Source organism: Buteo buteo, chromosome 1 (genome assembly GCF_964188355.1).
Source record: "Buteo buteo chromosome 1, bButBut1.hap1.1, whole genome shotgun sequence".
In the NCBI taxonomy this organism is placed as follows: Eukaryota; Metazoa; Chordata; class Aves; order Accipitriformes; family Accipitridae; genus Buteo; species Buteo buteo.
The window spans coordinates 13,069,618-13,090,428 of NC_134171.1; the positions used below are offsets into that span (position 1 = coordinate 13,069,618).

The 20,811-nt window shown below is 38.7% G+C and overlaps 1 protein-coding gene across 4 annotated transcripts in view; it reads right to left on the minus strand.

The window, feature by feature from the left end:
- Positions 1 to 405: 405 nt before the first annotated feature.
- The window catches only part of TBC1D14 (TBC1 domain family member 14), a 75,457-nt gene continuing 55,051 nt past the window's right edge, over positions 406 to 20,811 (minus strand). For 3 of the 4 annotated variants that reach the window (XM_075022647.1, XM_075022639.1, XM_075022650.1), the window contains 4 exons: positions 20,604 to 20,732; positions 17,458 to 17,567; positions 7,700 to 7,958; positions 406 to 3,829 (listed from right to left, as the gene is read on the minus strand). In XM_075022647.1, the coding sequence (XP_074878748.1) occupies positions 3,764 to 3,829; positions 7,700 to 7,958; positions 17,458 to 17,567; positions 20,604 to 20,732 (564 nt within the window). In that variant the 3' untranslated portion in view covers positions 406 to 3,763. The remainder of the gene's footprint in view (positions 3,830 to 7,699; positions 7,959 to 17,457; positions 17,568 to 20,603; positions 20,733 to 20,811) is intronic. The other variant, XR_012649701.1, reaches the window with a different exon arrangement.

A 20,811-nucleotide genomic window follows, 5' to 3' on the forward strand; every position in this document is an offset into this window, starting at 1 on the left:
CTCTTTTCTGTTAAGTAAGCAACAGGAAGCTTCTCCACTTCAACCTCTGAAGTTATGCCTATGTAAGAATTAAAACAATACTGCCTTAAGTTGAGCACAAACAAGCCTTGTGATTATGAAACTTGCAATAAACCAAGATTTCTTCTTTTAAAACAAAAAAAGGATGATTTACATCTATTTTTCAAAATAAATTTTTCAGATCTCAGACCTAGTCCAGAGGAGGGCATATGAAATGGATTAAACCATGGGCACCATAAGTATCAAATCTCCTAAATGTCATATGTAATATAAGAGGTATTTTAACATGAGAACTTGGAAAGCATCACCAAAAAATCCTCCAGCTGCAATACTTAAATGTCCCAAAGTCCTGATTTTGGACAGACAAAAACCGCTAAAGAAGCCTGTGAAGAAACAGACAAGTAGTTGAATTTTTAATTTCTGAATTACACTGACAATAGGTGATTAAGATAACTTTACATGACTTTATTTAACAAAACCATATATTTACATTTGAAAAAAGTTCCAGTTTGATACACATACCTAAACAAAACAAACTTGCTAACTGCATAAAACCAATTTAAACATGATGTACAGGGGATGTATCTCTACATGTCACTCTAGTTTTTAAAACAGTCAAAAATAAGCTGTTACAAGGTACCTTTTTTCCCCAAATGAAATTCTTTACTAAATGAAAAAACGTTAATGACTGACTGCTGACTGAAGTTGCAAAACGGTTTTATTATAAAGTGCAGGTCATATAGAATTCCAAACCTGGTTGAAGTGTTCTGGTTTCTCTAATCTGCTGCATGTAGAGTGGTAGTGGTAGACTTCTGATGTATTGCAGCATTTCTATTTTTCCTTAAACCCATGAAGAAAAGGAAGGTTGCTTGATGGGACACATTTGCTCAATGAAAGAAAATCTCATGCATGTTGTTACAGATACTCTCAAGCACCTGAATGATAAAATTGTCAAAATTTTTTACGTAATCCCTGAATTTATTACAGAAATCTTCCTTAATAGCTAATTAAGAGATTTGGTATGCTGCAAGAAACTTAAAAAGCTCAGTGGCAAGTAAATCTATGCCCTTACTACTCATCTCTGTCTTTATCAAAATTCAAACATTACCTTCAAATCAAGTTACTGAGAAGTCGAAACAATTGCATCTTTAGGCAGGTGATTTTTTCTTTTCAAATGTATTTTGTTTGAAAACAAACTGTGCAAAGCTCCTTATTGCATTGCTTTTCTTCATTAAAGAACATACCTTATATACACAAAGAAATCATTTAGAAAATATATACATCTTCTAAGAACAGAAAGATCAAATCACAGAACAAAATAATTACATTTGCAAGTAACAAACAGTGCACAAGTGTTGTTGCAGCAGGCCTTTTTCCCACAACTATGCTCATTTTCTCTGTTACATTCAACATCTTATTGAGGAGAACAGGATGTCCTGGCTGCAAAGATACGTAGTAGCTAAAGAATGCATTTTAACCAGACAAATGAGCCACACTTGTAGACTTGGTTTAAAAGGAAAGAGAAACCTAGTTGCAATGAAAACTTAAATCACAAAGCCAGTTACAGTATCACCTGAAAATTTATACTGAGGAAACAGTTGTCTCTGTTTAATAAACCATTTAAAAGCATAGTGCAAATGTTTCAGATGGTAGGCCTCTCATATCCTTCATGGAAAGGCGTATTTGTTGTAGTAATAGAAAAAGTAATATTAAAAAACACTTACTGACCTTCCAGCTTTCTATTGCACTTCAAACCAATGTAGCATACAAGTACCGGTCATTGAAGGACCAAGGCTATACAAATTCTGGGAGAATTAACATGTGTTTGATATCAACATCTTGATGTCTATTTTCAGTAAGTGATGACCTAGAAGAAGTTTTATGGAGGAATTAAGATGGCCAACAGAAAAACATATCCGTTACACCAGGTACACAAAGTGGACAGGAAAAGAGGCCAATGAGGTATCAGACTTGCAAGCTGCATTTGCATTACATGTCTTCCAAAGTGATTATGAGTCCTCACTTACCAGGGAATCTTGCTCTCACTCTTTTTAATATTACAAACTATCCCTTGCAGAAACGATGTTTGTACTAAAGGACAGTATTTTGATTGTGTCCCACAGTCCTTTACATTCTATGTTAAGTTGAGCAGTGTGCAACTATTATTCTCTTTTTTTTATTCAGACAATGCCAAAATAATCAGCATAAGACAGACTGAAGAGCATTGGGAAACCGCTGACCATATAGCTAGAGGATTTAGTAATATAGCTAGAGGATTTAGTAATGCCTGTTTACAGTTAACACAAATATTGCTTCAGTTAGTTTCCCTTTTCAATGATCACCATTATTTATAAAATAGATTTTACACTATGCAATAAACATTCTTGTAAATCAGAGGCACTCACGATTTACAGTTCAACATTCATCTGAATGCAGAGGGGATCTAAGCTGTATAACAGAATTAGGCAACCGCAGTTTGCTGCCTCTGTAACTTGCTCCCATGTATTAGAAGCTGGATAAAATGCTAGGAAATGACAGCATGTACTTGTCCTGATAGTATTTGTCTGGCACATTCCCCAATAAACTTCTTTCACTTGCCACTACGTACATATCAGCTCCACATAATGCTTTCTCACTGTGGCAGCAGCAGCTTCAGGAGATCCCACAGAACCTTTTCTTCTCAGCAGCAATGGTGGTTTATGTAACTTATCCCCCACACCCTTCCTCCTCAGTTTTGCCAGTGAGCAGAGCTGGGTTTAAAGTAACTATAAAAATTGCTTTTAACCATTTCTCAATTCATCTGCTCAGCCCACAGGTTTATCAGCATGACTGGAGAGATGGCACAGGAATAAGCAGCTGGTAGGCAAGAACACCCCGAAATGGCACTGCCCCAGAAAAGGGAGATGTGGAAACATACATTTAGTAGTACGTGACCCCGGCTTTAAACAGAGGAAAGAGTACAATTGGGAAATGGTGCCAGCTTAATACTAGAAACCCCCCAGTGCGTTTGGAATCTAGTCTGATTAATGGAGCTTCTCCCATATGCATCCAGATTGGAAACACAGATTTCCAAGGCATCTTGAAGAATAATTGGTTTTGCACTGCTAGCGTGACTTCTCTTCCAAGTTTACTTTCTACTTAACTTTTTCTTATTAAATAATGGAATGTAGTTCTATGTCTACATGATTTCTTTGGTAAATGGGACCCACAGCCTATAAAACAAGAAGCATTTCTAAAGAAATGGTCCTTACATCATTTAACTATAAATTCCAGCACCAGTTATTTAAAATCCAGGTCCAGCTACTACTATAGGTATGGGAAATATATCCTGCCTAAGAATTAAACTGGGGAATAGCTTTCAAAGCAACTGACATTGCTGAATGCCCAGTCTTTTAAAACATCAAAGGAAAAAAAAACCGCCTTAAAAAACCCCCTTAATTTTAGTTTCACTGCCCTCATCAGAAGTACAGAATGTGTAACGCTGTCCACAGCAAATGCTCATTCCACTAAAAGTTTAAGGCTAAGCCTAGGTTTAATTTATAAGGGGTTTATCCCCTGATTTCCTTCCTTCCTTTTTTTTTTCCTCCCCTTCCTTCTCTTTTCCTCTCTCCCCTTTAAGGCTATGCTACTACTAAACAAAATTCTGAAATAACACTTTGATTTGCAGGCTCATACATGTCAAACAGTACTCAATACTTTTGCACTTTAGCTCTTTCCCCATGAGTCACTGGAGGCAACCATAATGTTAACGTTTGAGTGAAGGACTTCCTTTTTCCATTTCTCGGTTATCTTTCTGCAGAGCAGCCAGTATCTAGACATTTCAAGGAATGAGAAAGAAAAAAGTATTAGATTTAAAACGTGACTCAATAAATCACTCTCTGAAGAGTTTCCCATTTAATTATGTTTGAGCAATACTATTTTAACTATTAAATGTAATCAAATTTAAAGAACCTCTCCACTGATGGAGACTTGTCCCATAAGTCCTTGTGGCGTGGTAGATACCAATGGATTTAACAAAGGTTTAAACTCAACCTCCCCTCAACACACACTTTTGAAGCCTGGAGATGAGATTCTTACCCAGATTACACAGGTCTAGCACTATTAAAGGATGCTGTCTGATGGGAAGTTGTAATTTTTAATAAATGGAATGTCTAAAAACATAGCAAGTGAGTAGCCTGAGCAATATGACATTACCTAAGAGTTCAGGACAGAATTACCTTAGCGCTTGTCTAGAGCACACCGCTGTCTCCAGATCTGCTTACATCTTTTTCTGAAGCAAAAAGTCCGCATTTGCATCCACACCGAAAATTTATATTTCCTAATATCCAATGCACAATTTTGTTTTGTTAGCCCTCATGTAGAAGGCATAGTAATAGCCAGTTTCTCATGCTGCTTAACATGCTCCCTGCCCCATAGTTAGTCTCTGCTGAAGAAGTCCAGCAGCATCCTCAAGAAATCACCCTGGAAGTGAATGTACCATGGGACATTTCATCTCAAAGAATTGCAGGTATGAGAAAGGAACCTTCTTTTCTCCCTCTGACTGACTTCAAACAAACCTCTGCACCATCAGAATTAACAGGAGGTGGGGCTAAATCACTCGGAGAGCAATCACACACCACCTATACTTCAATGCAGAAGCACCCATAGCTGTTGCAACAAAAGAGTTCAACGTGGGTCTGAGCAGAGCCACAGCTGGCTGGCTGTTCAGCAATTTCTAGAACTGGAGAGAGATTTCAGCTAGGTCCTCTTCATAGAGATTCAGGGTAAATCAACAGCTACTCAGAGAGTTTTAAGTGCCATAGTAACAATGTCCTTGAAATGCTAAGCCTACAGTCCAGTCTGTTCTACCATCTCTATTCCTCTGCTGTTGATGACAAAGTGGTAGGTGTAACAACATCCACTTACATTTCAGGCTAAGGCTGTATTGGCACACGGCCCTGGAGTTCATTGTATGTTATTTCAGAAGAAAAACAGAGCTTACAGTTTCCTATGAGTCCTTGTTACTAGAAGCACTGTGTCCATGATTTACCAGGACTCCTTTCAGTCTTTAGCTTCCTCATCACATTGTCAGTGACCAAGGGAAAATGGAGTGAGATGGAAAACACACACCAGCCCCATCTGATGAGGGAGGCAGGACTGTGGAAACCAGCTTCATAAGCCCCCTCCTTTAGCATTTTAGATGAGGTCCTACATACATCACCTCTAGACAGCATCAGGTCAGAATGTGACCCACAGGATAACAGGACCATAATTAACCATGGTACAGCAAGGTGAAAGGTTCAGTAAGTGGGTGTTTTTCTGAGTGCCAAGTACACTTACTGCTGAGATGTGCAGCTGAATTTGACTCCTGAATTCTACAGTCAAACATACTTCTACAAAGAAGTAGTACCTCAAGCTCTGCTGCTTGCTTATGCAGCACAGTTACTGTAAGCAAATGAGATGATGCCAGAGATGAGAATGCAAAGCCCACTTTTCTAAGCTCAAGAGCATTCTGCATCTTCTGGTAACTAGTGTCCCTGGTCAGTCAGTCCACCTAAGAGTTTATCTTGAAAGCAGTGCATCCATCACTCTTGACATTCATTTTGCTAATTTGAAAAGGTACTTCCCTACAGAAAATACATGGATACTACAGCAAAGCATCTGACTCGTACAGCAATAGTCACAGTCAGAAAACTATTTAGCAAGGAAGCATCCCAACTGCAGACAGACTTCTCAAGCGTACTATGTGGGACTCATACCCAGCACTGTTATGAGTCCATCTGTGCAACCAAGTCCCATACTACCAAAAGTCTGTCTGTTCTAAAAAAGTAAAGTTCAGGTTTCAGAGTTCAAACTCTTCCTGGTGAACTTTAAAGACCAAAGAGAGGTAAGAAGCCATCACAGGCAGCATCTTAGTAATAGAAAACACAATCCCATACCCTCTTTGTCTTGTTGACGTTTCTAGGTCAGTTCCAATAGTGGTACCTCAGCAACTGAGCAATCCCAGTAAGTGCATGACATGAGCAAACTCGTAGCCCCTACCCCCTTCTGGCTTGGAAAAGGATGGCAGGTTAGGGAGTGAACAGGCTTTCCTGATGAAAACTTAATCAGCAATGGAACTACCTGGTGAAGAAAGCCAGTTGGCACAGAAGTCAAGATAGGTAAGAGGTCAGCCAACACCAACCCTACAGCATGCTAACTCTGTCTGAGACCTATTTGCACCACGGTTCAGCAACAATTTTTCTCCAATTTGCCACAACAAGCGAAAACAATCTGGCAAACTCCGGTGCAGTCAGAACAAAGCTGATGAGGAGACTGACAAAGATTGCTTGGGCTAGGTTACTTAGAAGTCCTCCTCCTGTTGTGATAATCACCACTAAACCTTCACATGTATCACAGACTGAAAACCACTGGCTAAGAAAGCCTGTTACTTGGGGTACTTGGCAGAATAGGACACCTACCTCTCCTTCTCTGCAAGGGAAGCAGCAGTAGGCTGAGAATTTATTTGGTATGCGATCCTCCTCCACACATGACGTGTTCAAAGAAAGTGAGCCATACGAATGAGGAGCAAGACTGGGAGTTTACTTGTAGAGATATTACTGGCTGAAAAATGTTCTTGAGGATAGAAACAAAGCTGGATCTGTACTAGCAACTTATGGCCAAGACCAGAAGGGAAATGCAAACTAAGTTGTGAGGAAAACTGTGTCAGGGAGGAAATTCTGGCAGCGTGCTGCTCTTAGCTGGGCAGCGCAGGCTGTATTCCCCCTCACACAGGAGATAAGGCTCAGAAGGTCGCAATCTATTCCTACTGTGAAGGTTAGAAATTGTCATCTCAAATAGCAAGCAGGCAGTCCCCAGCATCTACAGGCAGACTATTACTCCAGGAAAGAACCATAACTCCCATTTGCAGCTGAATTGCCATAACCACTATGTTTAACATCACCTTTCAGTTTCACTGCAAAAAAGAATTTGGATAAAATGGGCAGAGCTCTATTACAGCATGACTCATTAAGCATGATGTATTACCACTCTGAAGAAAGAAAAAAAGTGGGGGTGGGGGAAGTTTCTACTCTAAACACTATGAAGTACATTTGACCTAACTCTCCAGCATGAATGGCTGTTATAGCCACTTAACGATTTCCATATTCAGTTGACACACTTCCACCTTTTTTCTTTAAACTGGAATTTAGTTCAAATTACAGTGATGAGACACAATTTCTGAAATAAAGGCTTCAGTGCTAAATTCCAATAAAGAAGTCAGAGATGCAATCACTTCTGTACAGCCCAGAATTAGGCAAAATAGATCCTCAAGAATATTAAGATGATGACTGTATGATAATGTGTCCTGACAAATTGTCATCTTCTCCCGAAGAGTGAATTTCTGCTTTTAAAAATCAAGTTGTAACGTTGCCAGCAGCCTTTGTAATGAATACACTTACGAAGTTGTATGATACTTTACTTCATCAACTCCACTCAACATTTCAATTTTGAATGTTGACTGAGCTCTCCCTTTCCAGAGGAGAGTAAGCTCAGGAATCTACTCACCAGAATGTATACTAAAAGAACAGAGTGAGCTACATAGTCCTACCTACCTGTAAAATCAAACACTAGCTCTGCTAAAACATTCTTCCAGGTGTTGCCAAACTCTATTTTCATGAATAAAGTACAGTCATCTGTTATCAAAGATTAACATCCTCTTTACCTGAGCCCACTTTTTGTTTCTACTTTGCATCTGAATGGCAGCAATAGATGTGAAGAATTCTTCCGAAGGCAAGTCCTCTGGTAGCTTTGTTAAAAACTGGGCTATATGAATGAAGTCCATTTTGGTCAAAATATCTTCAAAAAGTTTTAATATTCCCAGGGCTGTACGGAATAAGAACTCTTCTCCGTCACGGCAGAACACATCCCAGACACGACACGCCAAGTCTAGTGGCAAAGATTTGCTGTACAATGTGAATATCCTGAAAAACAGAGTAAAATTTCAGAGTTACTGGACAAGAAAAATGTCTTAGATACTCACAAAAGTACACAGACTGATCATCGCTAAGTTTGAGGCTTCTCAGATATTTATAACTGAATATTCCTTTTTTTATTTCAAAAGTACTTCTATTAGTTGCAGCATACGAATACATGAAACAATATAAAATTGTACAACCATTAAGGCATCTGGCTATCAATCCACATCTCCAGGTTCAATTTCCTTCGATCACACCAGAAGAAACAATATACATGGTTTCATGATGGACATGCACTGGCCACAAGTATAATCAAAGGCATATTTAATCATCATTTCAGAGTTGAGGACAGATGCAGTTTTAGCTGTGAGAACACAAAAAGCTGAACCTTAAGACATACCGCAAAGGAAATTTTGTGGATCAGATGAAGGAGATGGGTAAAATTAAATCTGCATTCCAGGCCTGACTGACTGGCAAAGCAATAATATCATGAGTTTTGGAGGAAAGATCCATTTAAACTCTAATAAGTTGAGAGAAACAGGCAAGATATCACAGCTATCTACACATTCTCCCTGGACAAGATGGTGGCTCAGCATGCTTGAATGGATGTGATCGCCAAAGAGTAAAGGAAACAGCAGAAGCAAGAACCTCCTCCCAGTTCCTAAAACTGTATTTTCATTAACTGCCAAGAGCACATTTCTTCCTTCATCAAAATGCTGACAGCCTTGCAGCCAGGAACACGAAGATGCTCCCTACTCCCTCCTCTATCCAACACTTCACTACAAGGCAGAGCAGTTTTCATTGCCACTAACAACGTCATAACAGCAAGTGAAGAGAAATAAGTTTCCTGGAATCACGTTATAGTATGTAAGAGAAAAGAGTTACAGTGATTTTTTCCTTCAGAATTCAGAGAGAGAACATTTCTTCACAGATGCACTGCATAAAAGATCTCCGTTAAACTGCACATAATTCTTTCTCCGGCAGAGGTCAGCAAAGCCTCAAATTTAAATAAAACCTTTCCACATCTTTTAACACAAAATTTCTTTTCAAGTATGCTGAATTAAACAGTAGCTCTCTTGTGTTTAAGACTCCCCCCTATCCCCTCCAATTTTTTATTTAGGAAATTCGGGATTACATTAAAAAAATACAATGGAACAGATATCTACACACACATACATATATAGGTATAGAATATGAATGGATATATTTTCACAAAAAATTCTAATAATCAAAGGTTTTCTGCAATATCTGCTTTTTACTACACAAGATTATTTGATTGATGTGTCATCAAATATCCGGCTTCTCTGTGAATCAGTGCACTTTAGGAAAATGGGAAAATATATTAATGTTACAAGCAGCAAGATGAAACTAAACCATTTGCACAAATTCAGGTGACAACTAAATTGCAGGTTTAGGATCCTTGGGATTTTACTTTTTTTCTATTTCTACATCTCATTGCAATGTTTTTGTAACAAGTGGAAATCATTTAAATTCTGTTCTCCAAAAAGCTAAAATAGAAGTATAAAAATAAGCAAATAAGAGGTAGAGTCTGTCATGAAAAAACCCACTATTGTTCATATATGTCTTTTACATACATACATGAACATATAAGAATAGCATGATACAAACCCCTTCTTCGGGTTATTGGCCGATCATGCATTGCAGACTTTGTATACTCTTTCAGCATTTTTGTACAGTCAAACACCATATAAAAATGTCTTGCTACAGAATACCTACACAGTAGAATTAAGACTTTTTGTCTATACACACACAGAGGCACAGGAAAGAGCAATGGCTTTTCCATTTAAAAAGAGCAGTGTAATAGGAAGCAATTCAACTGAGTCCTTTCCTGGTCACCAAATAGCAGGCCAGAAACTCAGCCAGAAACTAGTCCTGGTTAAAGATAAGTAACAATGCCTATTTTTTTAATCTGTTTTTATTCACAAAAGCTATTATTCTGTCAAGATTAAGACCTAACCTGAATAACCCATGTGTATTAAATCTGCAACTATACAGAAAATTAACTGTCAGAAGAAATAGTGAGAACTATTTATTAGAACACTACTTTTTGTAGGAAAAGATTTACTCAAAGCAAAAAAAGCTGTCACATCAAATAAGGTACTTGACATTGATCTCTTCACAATTTGGAAAGAAGTGCAATTTGCAGGAAATTCGCAAGGATATTAACTTTCATTATCACTAGCATGGAATTAAATGCATCAAGTCCTAAGAACCAAGACTCGGCCCTCTAGAATAAGCAATGAAACAACAGTAGGAATCATTACTGCTAAGAATGGATACAGCATTTGCTCCCTTCAAACATTTCTGACTGAAAGACATTTTTTATTAGACATCTGAGCTACTGGTCTGAAACCCAGCTGAAATTTATTATAGTAATAAAGCAGCTGCTAGACTAAAAGTTACAGCAGCAGCTCTTAGCAGCGCTAGCACACTACTTGCACATGATCTGCTTTTGCTGTACTGCAGGATGATTTTCTGTCTGCAGCTCTCTTCCAAGTCACTAGAAGTCCCAGGTGCAGACAACACAGCTAACTAGCACAGAGATGTCCAGTGTCAGAGTAAAGTAAATGCAGACTACTGACCACTAGCTGTTTGGAAGAGGGGAAAAAAACCCAAGGTACCAGATGATTCTGCTCCTCCCAGCCCTGCTTACGATGAAAGCGAACTTTGAAGTAGATGTGTGAAATCCTGGCTGGTTTGCTACTCACAGGGAAAGCGTATGACCATGATGTTATCGAGAAAGCAAAGCACTGTTACCATGATAAACACAGGCTCTGTGTTTTCTTTCCTTTGTTCCTTCTCCCCCCCCCCCCCTATTTTTTTTCCTCCTTTCTTTTTTAATTAAAAAGTCTTCACAAGATATTGTTATCAACAGGTATGCCAGATTTTGGATTGACAACTCATGCACAACAATGCTGATGCAAATCCTATCTTATATATTCTTGCACTACACATTCTTTTCCCATGTCTGTAACAGCACAAAAATATTTCTGCAACTTCCGAGTTCAGTTGTGGAAACTGACAAACTAATTCACCTTTTAAACTTATTCTTGGATCCTCCCTCCTTCATCCTGATATGAATTTTTAGTTGTTACATTTTGTATCAATTTCAACTACACTTGCTTTGAGACAAAGACTGCATCTTCCTAAGTGTTCATGCACTACTTTACTGTATAGTGGCATCTCTGTTCTCATTAGCGCTTTTAGAATTACTGCAATAAGCTTGTTGCTAACAGTTTATTTAGTACAATTTTAATACGACTACAGGTGAAAAAAAAGTGGAAGTATTTACTTTGTTGCATATTAGGAAAAGAAAACTTAAATATTATGTACTATACAATACTGACTGCCACAGAGCAACTTCTTAGCACTCAGCAAATCTGACAGCATTGTAAAATGTATCGATGTAATACAAATACTGTGTGAGCTTCTGAGCAATTTCCAACCAGTCGGATGTAGCCAAAAAGCCCTGCTCTCTCACCTAGGAGTACTATACACAGCAGTGCGATATTTCACTTGATTCCACCCTAACCTGCAGTGACATAAGGATGAGCACACTGTAAACTGGGCTGAAGACTGGGATCTTCTGGAGTCCAGTAACAGCTCCAATTTAAAAAATCAGGATGTCACCAGAAACCTTTGGACAGAATTACACTCCATTTTTTCTTTGAAAATGAGGCATGCTTTTAAAGCATCGTAGTAAGTTTCATTTTTTTGGTGGGGTGGAGAGTTAATAGCATGACATGGACTATGTTTTTCTTAATGTAAAAGCTTATAAATACTTCCTTGGAAGTGCCCACTACAAATATCCGCACAAAGTGGCTTGGACCTTTATCATAAGAAGCAAGTGGTGTCAATAGAAAGTTAGTGTGCACAGAGCACAATCACAGTCAATGTAATACTAAAGAACCACTGATCAATCCATCAGCACAAACAAAGCCCTTGGCTATAACTATTGCCAAAATCATTTTTCTGAGTAGGGATAAAGAGGTGTTTGTACAGCAGCAGCAGGCCATAAATAGACAGCATGTGTCCTTTGCAAATCCACATTTCACCCTGCTCACAAGAGCCTGTGGTACATCAGCTGACAGAGCTGAGAGGCCAAAACCGGGCTATTCAGACACACTATTTCCCCTTTCTTCTCTGTGAACCTGTCTGCACGTTGCTCTTTACAGCGCTCTCACACTTGATTCCCTTTAAATTCTTCAGAAAAAGTAAAAACCTGTCTAGTTTTTGAATTCATTCCATGAGATTCATCAGTTGGGAGTTTGAGCTTGAAGCACATGGGTCCTTTTTAAAACAGATGCCTTACTTCTGGCAGGTATCCGCTGGTAGTCACGGCACTGTACCTTTTAATTAAATTCTTAAGTCCTTGGCATTTTCCCATCACAGAAGGCAGAGGTGGAACTGAACTGGCAGGAGGGCTCCCCTCCCTAAATCCTCTACCAGCCCCAAGAAAACTCTAAGCAGCATTGCATCACCTGAATAGCTGGGCCCATCTATATGCACAGCACTTCTTTTTCTTGGAACATATCCCTTAAAAAATGATTTAAGCTTACCAATTTTACTGCCGTTCCCTGCAGCACTGGTTACAGGAAGCAGCATAAAGGAGACTAGTTGATTCCACTGTAATTGCAGCAGGAGCCAGAGGGTTTCCCAGCAACTGGTCTGTGCAGCATTGGCTACTGGAGCCCTCCCAGAGCTGGCACCAACTGAGATTTACTGCACACATGTCTGCACAGTAACCATGCCAGCCACCGGAATAGCAGCAGGCATCCCTTTGGAGCTCAGAACAAAGGCGCATTTAAATAAAAGTAATGTTGTTAAAGCAAGGCTGTTTCATAGAGATTTCTACCTACAACCAAAAGGTCTGTCTATTCAGAGTGACACCGTACCATATTCTTCTCTGACTTTAAACACACTGAAACCACAGTCTTATCTTTCTGGAAACAGTTCTGTTTTAATAGAGCAGTATCTGTACTACAGCAAATTCACTGTTAGTCATGAGCCACAGGCAACCTTATAAACAACATTTTCCAAAGTCCTTAGCTTTAACAGTTACTCAGTTGTGAGAACACAGACCCACCATATTTTTCCTTATATCTTTACTTCCTGGAAGTAATGGAAGGACAGTGCATAAAAAGTCCAATTCGCTAAGTTTCCAGTGGCCATTAAAAAAAAAAAAAAAATTAAAACTGCTTCCTACAGGATCAAAGTATTTTAAAGTAGAAAGTATATATATGTATGCACACACACATATGTATACATATACTTACATACACAGACACGTATATATTTTAATATTATACCTAAATCTTACACAGTTAAATACCAACTCTACTGTCTAACAAAATTAAAGACACAGTGGGACAAGCTGTCTAGCTCAAGTCAAGTGTGAAAAAAATTTAATATAGGATGGGGCAGGACTACCTCAACTAGTCTACATTCCTGTGCAAGATCATAGTGTTGTGACTCTCCAGGGATGGGGAGGAACACAGTAAATTGTCCTTGCGATTAAAATAAACAGCTTTAATATGGATGCAGGTAGTCAGCAAGAAATGCTAAGAGTTGTCAGTCCATTTGTACAAAGACCTTGAGAAGCACCATCCACAAGCACTCCTGACACAAGTTTCTTTCAAGTGCTCTTAATACCCATAGAAAAAGGAACGAAAGGGAGGCCTGATATGCCCCACACACCTAGACTTCAACACTTCAGTTCTTTGTTCGTCAGTAATTTTTTTCTTTTTTTATTTAATGTATAAATGTGCTCAGAAAGAACAACTGATCACATACGTGTTTACTCAAGAAAATACAATAAAGACTAGTCTATCGAGGTGAAATTGCTGAGGGGAATGCAAACCTTCAACTTTTCATCAAAAGAATCTTTTTCTAAATCTCCAGTTTCTGGTGCTGTTCCTCAGGATTTCTTCTGTACAATGTAAAGCTCAAAGTTAGAAAACAGAGTGATATTCACATGCCTGTACCATGAAGACACTCATTGTTAGTCTCTCCTACAAAAATCACCTTATTTACAACAGCATCATATTAAACCAGTAATCCATTAAAAAGATGATAACCTGGTGATTTTAATGTTGTTTATCCAGTTATCGTCCAGCATGTTTACAGTCTTCATATTCTGATATCCCTTTTTTTCCAATTGCTTCCTCCACACACAGGCTTTTCACAACACTATCTGAGACAATATAATTTCAACATCTTTCCTCTTAGCATTGAACGTACCAGCCTCTGCCCTCTTCCTTCCCTTCTATCCTATTCCAGTATTTCTTCTAGCATCTTCCTACTCTGTGCATAGATCTAGTTCAGCTTAATATTCTCAGCCTTCAGTCATAAAAATCCTTCCGATGGTATTTCTCCCATCAAATGCTGGGAGAAATGAGCCTATCCATTACACATTCCCTCATTCCTCTACTCATGTTGCATTAAAATTTAATCCCGGTGTAAAAGCCAAGTCAAACAAAGCCTGTGTTACACTATCCTCTGTGCAAGAGGCACATGAAAATCAAGGAACTCAAGCAAAGGCATCAGGAGGCCTGTATGGATGAGCAAGAACCTCCTGACAAAACTCAAATATAAAAAGGAAGCATACAAGAGGCTGAAGGAGGGAAGGATGACCCTGGAGAAATAGAGACACACTGTCTGAGTATGCAGGGAAGGGGCTAGGAAAGTCAAAGCCCATCTGGAGTTGAATCTGGCAATGGATGTTAAGGACAATGAGAAGGGCTTTCCACAGGTACATTAGCAGAAAAAAAAGACTCAGGAAAACATGAGCCCATTGCTGAATGGGGCAGGAAACCTGGCGACAAAGTACATTCAGAAGGCTGTGGTACTCACTGCCTTCTTCATCTCAGCCTTTACTGAGAAGACTTACCTTCAGGAATCCCAGGTCCTCCAGACCAGTGGGAAAGCCTAGTGCAAGGAGGATCACATTAGGGAACATTTAAACAAATCAGGCACATAACAAGTGCATGTGATCTGGTGAGATACACACATGAGTGTTGAGGCCACTCTCAATTATCTTTGAAAGGTCCTAGTGATCAGGGGAGGTTTCTGAGGACTAGGAGAAAACAAATGTCACTCTTATCTTCAAGAAGCAGGATCCAGGGAACTACAGGCTGGTCAGCATCACCTCCCATCCCTGGGAAAATAATGGAAGAAAAATTCCTGGAGATCATTTCAAAACATATGATGGACAAAAAGGTGATTGAGAGAAGTCAGTATGGATTTCTGAAAGCAAAATCATGCCTGACCAACCTGATAGCCTTCTACAATGAGAAGGCTGGCTTAGTGGATGAGTGGAGAGCAATGGATGTTGTTTACCTTGATGTTAGCAAGGTTTCCAATGCTGTATCCTGTAAAACCCTTGTTGATGAACTGACGAAGTATGGACCAGACAAATGGACAGTGGACTCCAAACTGGTTGGAACTGCCAAGCGCAGAAGGTTGTCATTAGTGGCATGAAGTACAGCTTCAAGCCAATCCACTGGTAGAGTACTCCAGGGTTTGACACTCATCCAATACTTTTAAATGTCTTCATTAAGGACCTAGATGATGGGTCAGACTGTACCCTCAGCAAGTTTGCAGGCGATACACCACTCCATAGGGACCTTGAGACACTGGAGAAATGAGCCTACATGATTCTCATGGAGTTCAACAAAGGGAAACGCTACATCCTGCACCTGGGGAGGAAATAAGCCCAGGCACCAATACATGTGGGAAGCCAACAGGCTGCAAAGCAGGTTTGCAGAAAAGGACATGGAGGTCCTTGTGGACAACAAGTTGAATGTAAGTCAGCAATGTGCCTTTGCAACAAAGAATGCCCACAAACTCATGGGCTGCATTAGGAACAGCACTGCCAGCAGGCCAAGGCAGGTCATCCCTCCTCTCTACTCAGCACTGGTGAGGCAGCTCTGGGCTTCCCAGTCCAAGAGAGACATGGATATACTGGACCAAGTCCAGCTTGCCATGAATACAATTAAAGGCTTGAAGCATCTGATACACAGGAAGAGGCTGAGAAAGCTGGTACTGTTTAGCTGGGAGAAGAGATAGCTTGGACCTAAAAGTGTAAAAATGCTTGATAGGAGTGCACAAAGAAGACAAAGCCAGACTCTTCTCGACTGTATCCAGTGAAAGGACAAGAGCCAATGGGCACAAACTGAAATACAGGAAATTCCATTTAAATATAAGAAAATGAAAAACTTGTTCACTGTGAGGGTGGTTGAACACTGGAACAGAGTTGCCTAGAGAGACTGTGGAGTCTCCTTCCTTGGAGATACTCAAAACCCAACAGGACAAGGTTCTGAACAACCTGCTCTACTTGACCCTGCTTTGAGCAGTGGGCTTAGACCAGATGATCTCCAGGGGTCCCTTCCAATGCCCCAGCAACTCTATGATCCTGCAAAAACTCATGTATTCAGGTTGGATTGGACTGAATTACTTTAAATGGATTTCTGTCTAATGGATCAGCAACATGTTCAGTGCTAACAACTAGGTCTTAAAGATTACCAGGGTATCAAGAGCTTGGTTCAGGCAGAATTACATTAACAGTACAAATGTTTTCCAAAATAACAACTTATGAATCTCAGAAAAAAATGCTGTTACTACTGGGAATTTAATTTTTCCTGAAGGTATTTAGTCAGATACCTGAGAACAGGAGAAGTTGTCAACAATTTAAGGGCAAACCAATTTTTCACAAGAAAGATTTCATATTATCCCCAAACTGACAACAAATTCTTGCTTGCTGAGAAGAGACATTTTAGCTGCCCCAAACCAAAGTCTGATAGGCACAAATGCAAATACTCAATTTGGAGTGCCTTATACCCCACTGAAATTTGGCAGGAGTGCAGGTAAGATCTTTGCCTTTTTTCTTCTCTAAGGAAAAAGGTTCTAACTACACTAGAACTAAAAGCAATCCTCTAAACAGAATCTAGGACCACTTAACATATGAGTGAGATACTGCCCAGGAGCCATAGTTCATCCTGCCAAAAGCCTAGCTGTTTGCTTTTCTGCAGCTTCTAGGTTTTTGTTGTATGGACAGAAACAGTTTTAACTACTCTTTTCCTGTTCTGTGCAAGAGGACAAACTATAACTTTCAAATGCAAGACTAGCAATACCGTCTTGATATACACCCCTGGTACACACCTGCACATAAAGTAGAAAAACTAACAGATTTTCTCAGAAGATCAATCCAAATACACACTAAATATGGATAAACACTGCTATACAGCTGGATTTCAAAATAAGCTTCAAACTCAACAGAAGTATAATAATAAAGGTTAGGCAAACGTTAAACATCACGGAAGTATGTGGGAAAGATTTGGATTGACAAAATCAAGTACTGAACAAAAGAGAAAGCCTTTATCTTAAAAGAATACTAAATTAGGTAAGAGCACTCCAGCTTCTGTCATGAATACTGACACGGAGCTGTATGCTAGTATGCACATTAATTATACTTTCAATGCCTTACCAATCAATAAGATAGATGTCTGGAGTTAAATTATTTTTTTTGAAGTGAGCAAATAGCTTTGGCAGATTCTCTTCAAAGAATACCTCAAATGCGGCAAAGTAAGTCAACATCTGGGAAAATACAATGGGGAGAAAAAAGCAGTTAGCTGTATTAATGGGTTTAAATGTATTATCTGTTGTTGGATTAATGCTCTTCAAAAACAGGATCATATAAGTTACATGATACAATAAAGAGCTAAACATTTATACTAAGGACAGCATCTGCAAGCACATAGAGTTTAAGATCCACCCTATTATACTGTTCTCATACTAAACAATAAAATTATTGGTTTGGGTCTTGGCCAGCTGCCTTTGGAAAGAAAAATACCAGCAGGAGATAAGTTATTTGCTGATTTCTCAAAAGAATTATGATAACAGAATGGTGCTTTAAGCTTGTGGCAGTAATTTAATAATACACTGAATAAAATCCAAGGCCCAATGGATTATAAAATGAAATAACAAACTAAAATAATTTAATAGTCCATAGCAAGAGTGAAGCATCCAGTTGGCTCCAATCATAAATCATATGCTAATATCAAAGCTTCTTTTATACCATATGTTTTAAAATAGGGTAATAGTCTTCTATTGCAAAGAGGGAGAGACAAAGTTCACACAGAAAAGCCAAAGATCAAGACAAAACACCTGTGGAAGGGAAACAAATTGTAACTCCCACCTGATACCCTTGACTGTACTGCTTTTAACACAAAGACTTTCATGTTATTTTAAAATTTGAATATTTAGGTCAAATTTCATAACAGGGGGCACAGAAAATCTTCCAATCCAAGTAAGAGTTAAAAACAAAAGGCTTTTTAGCTCCCCTTACTCCCCGTCCTCTTAATATTATAGGGAGAAAAGTTAAGCAGAGTCCTTGAATGACTCAGTAATTTTAATTACAATATCCCAATAAAACCAATAAAGAGTGGCTGTGATTTCCTCTAAGTATGAGTTGTATCAGTATGCTTCGCCCCAAAACACCATGACAGTAAAGGGAAAAGAGAAGTTTTTTGTATGAAATCCTTTTAAAGGATGACAGATTTGTTTCCCAGGTTTTTTAATGTCCTTACAGAAATTTTTCCCATTTCATCTGAATAAAGTGACAAGATGGTGGACCACCTTCATTAGCAGCAGCAAATAAAAAATTGACCCCGGTAGTCAGTAAGAGTATAAGGCTTAAAAGCCAATCAGAGATGGTTATATGCTACAGAAATAGCCATACAAAGTTATGTAAAATCTCTGAACTATCAGTTACTGAGAAAAAGCTTCGTGGCAAACATGACATCAGAAATCTAGAAAGCCACTTTAGAGAACTGTACAACTGAAACAGCTTCCCAACACAGTTTTTTAAATGCATGAAATCCAAGCAACACATGAGATCTGTGAGTATAAAGAATGAAGCAGGTAATGCAACAGACAGTCCTGCTTCCACAATGATTTGTTTACATGCTAGCACCACAGTAAGAGTTCTACTAAAGTGTTTCAAAAGTACATTAGAGAAGGGATCTTACAAATAACTGCTACAATCACATCTACTGATAGTAATGCAGGCAGCTCTATTAGAAATGCAATAGCAGTTCAGGTATTTATCTTGATCAAATCAACATTCAACAAGACATTTACTTTGTAGTAATTAAAAAAATAATCTAGTTTAATGAAACTGTAACCAACAAAAAAAAAATCAAGATTAAATTACTATCACTTCCACAACTAATTTATGCCATTTTTTTAAAATTTATTATACGTTAAGACAAATCAGCATTTGGTTATTAATATTGGCTATTACTGACACAAAAGGATGACAGTAGACTGCAGATCAGTGTATTAACCACAGGAAGCCTAAACTCTCACTTTATGCCTCACTACTTTGTTTGAAATATTAGGTACAAAGTTTTCCTTGTGCTGTGAATCATGGCTTTGTAATTTCACAATAAGTTAATATCCTTTCATGTATCACCATCTCTACTCTTCTGCAAGCATTCCTTTATCATCTGGCATCCATTTAGCAGGGCTAACAGAACTAAATGGCACTATTCAAGAGCATACCAAACACCACTATTTCAGGTAAAAAAAAAAATCTTATTATAGCAAATTTAATTCCAAAATCATCTTCACAAGAACCATATTTACACACTGAATGCATGAGCATGTCCTCTTTTTTGAAGTACAGTAATAGAGATGACTGATACTGCTTCTAGCAATGCTGTCTGCGCTGTGGTACACCTCTCTATGGGCATTTACAACTGATGAGATTCAGGGACTGCAACAGGAAATTACATACTGCTTTTCTAGCAGGAAATACTGATAGGATCCCTAGTGTCCTACTGTTTAAGCAACAAAAGTGATTGTTGTTGATGTCATCCATTCCCTTTCTTTATTTCTCCCATTTGAACTCTTGAGAAGCAGATTCTACTTTCATAGTGTGAGAAGGTAAGTGAGAGGGAAATACAGAATGCCATCTATTTTACAAAAAAGAAAAAAAAACTTTTAAAGTAAATCAAAAACACATTTCAGGAGATGTGTCTTATTTTACTATGGTACAAAAGTAGTCCAGTGTACATGCTAACATGGAATTTTAGAGACTCTAGAGAGAATTGGGCAACCAGCTCCCACTGAAAATTGGAGGGGTCTGCTCATGTGATTCCCCCAGGCTCCTTTTCAAACCCAGCTGCTACAGTAAGAGATGGGAAAACTGGTTCTCCCTGTAACAGTCTATTTTTAGCAACGTATCAGTCTCGGATAAAAAGCACCTTCAAGACACTTCTTCCAACATTAAGGTGTTTTCAGCTTTCAAGTGGAGCACTCAATTTGAAAAACACCTACGATAACATTCTCTTAACTATTCTCTGAGCATTATAAAACAGCAGCTGAACAATTTCATTCAACCTGCCGGTTCAAAAAGGTTAGTGGGGTGGGTTTTGGCTTGGTTTGGTTTTTTTGAGGGGGTGTGCGCATGCGCATATGTGTGTGTTGGGGTTTTCTTGTTTATCAAGCATGCTGCTTTAAAATAAATTCTGACTGACTTTCCAAGCTACTGAGCCTGTCAATATTTTTTTTTAAACTTTCTCCACACATATCTACAACACATAGATTACAGTTTTCTTGCATACTTACAAGGCCATGGTCCACACGGAAAAATGCCATCTGACAGGGTTTATTTAAAAGGTTAGAAAAAGCAATGAAGGCATCTGCAGTATCCAAGTTCAAGATCAATACTGCTGCTATGAATGACATGCCCTGTACCTAAAGAAAGAAGAAATGTTACCATTCAGCAATAACTGTATTCTTCCAAGAATACTGCCTCATTTTGTCTTCGTAATCA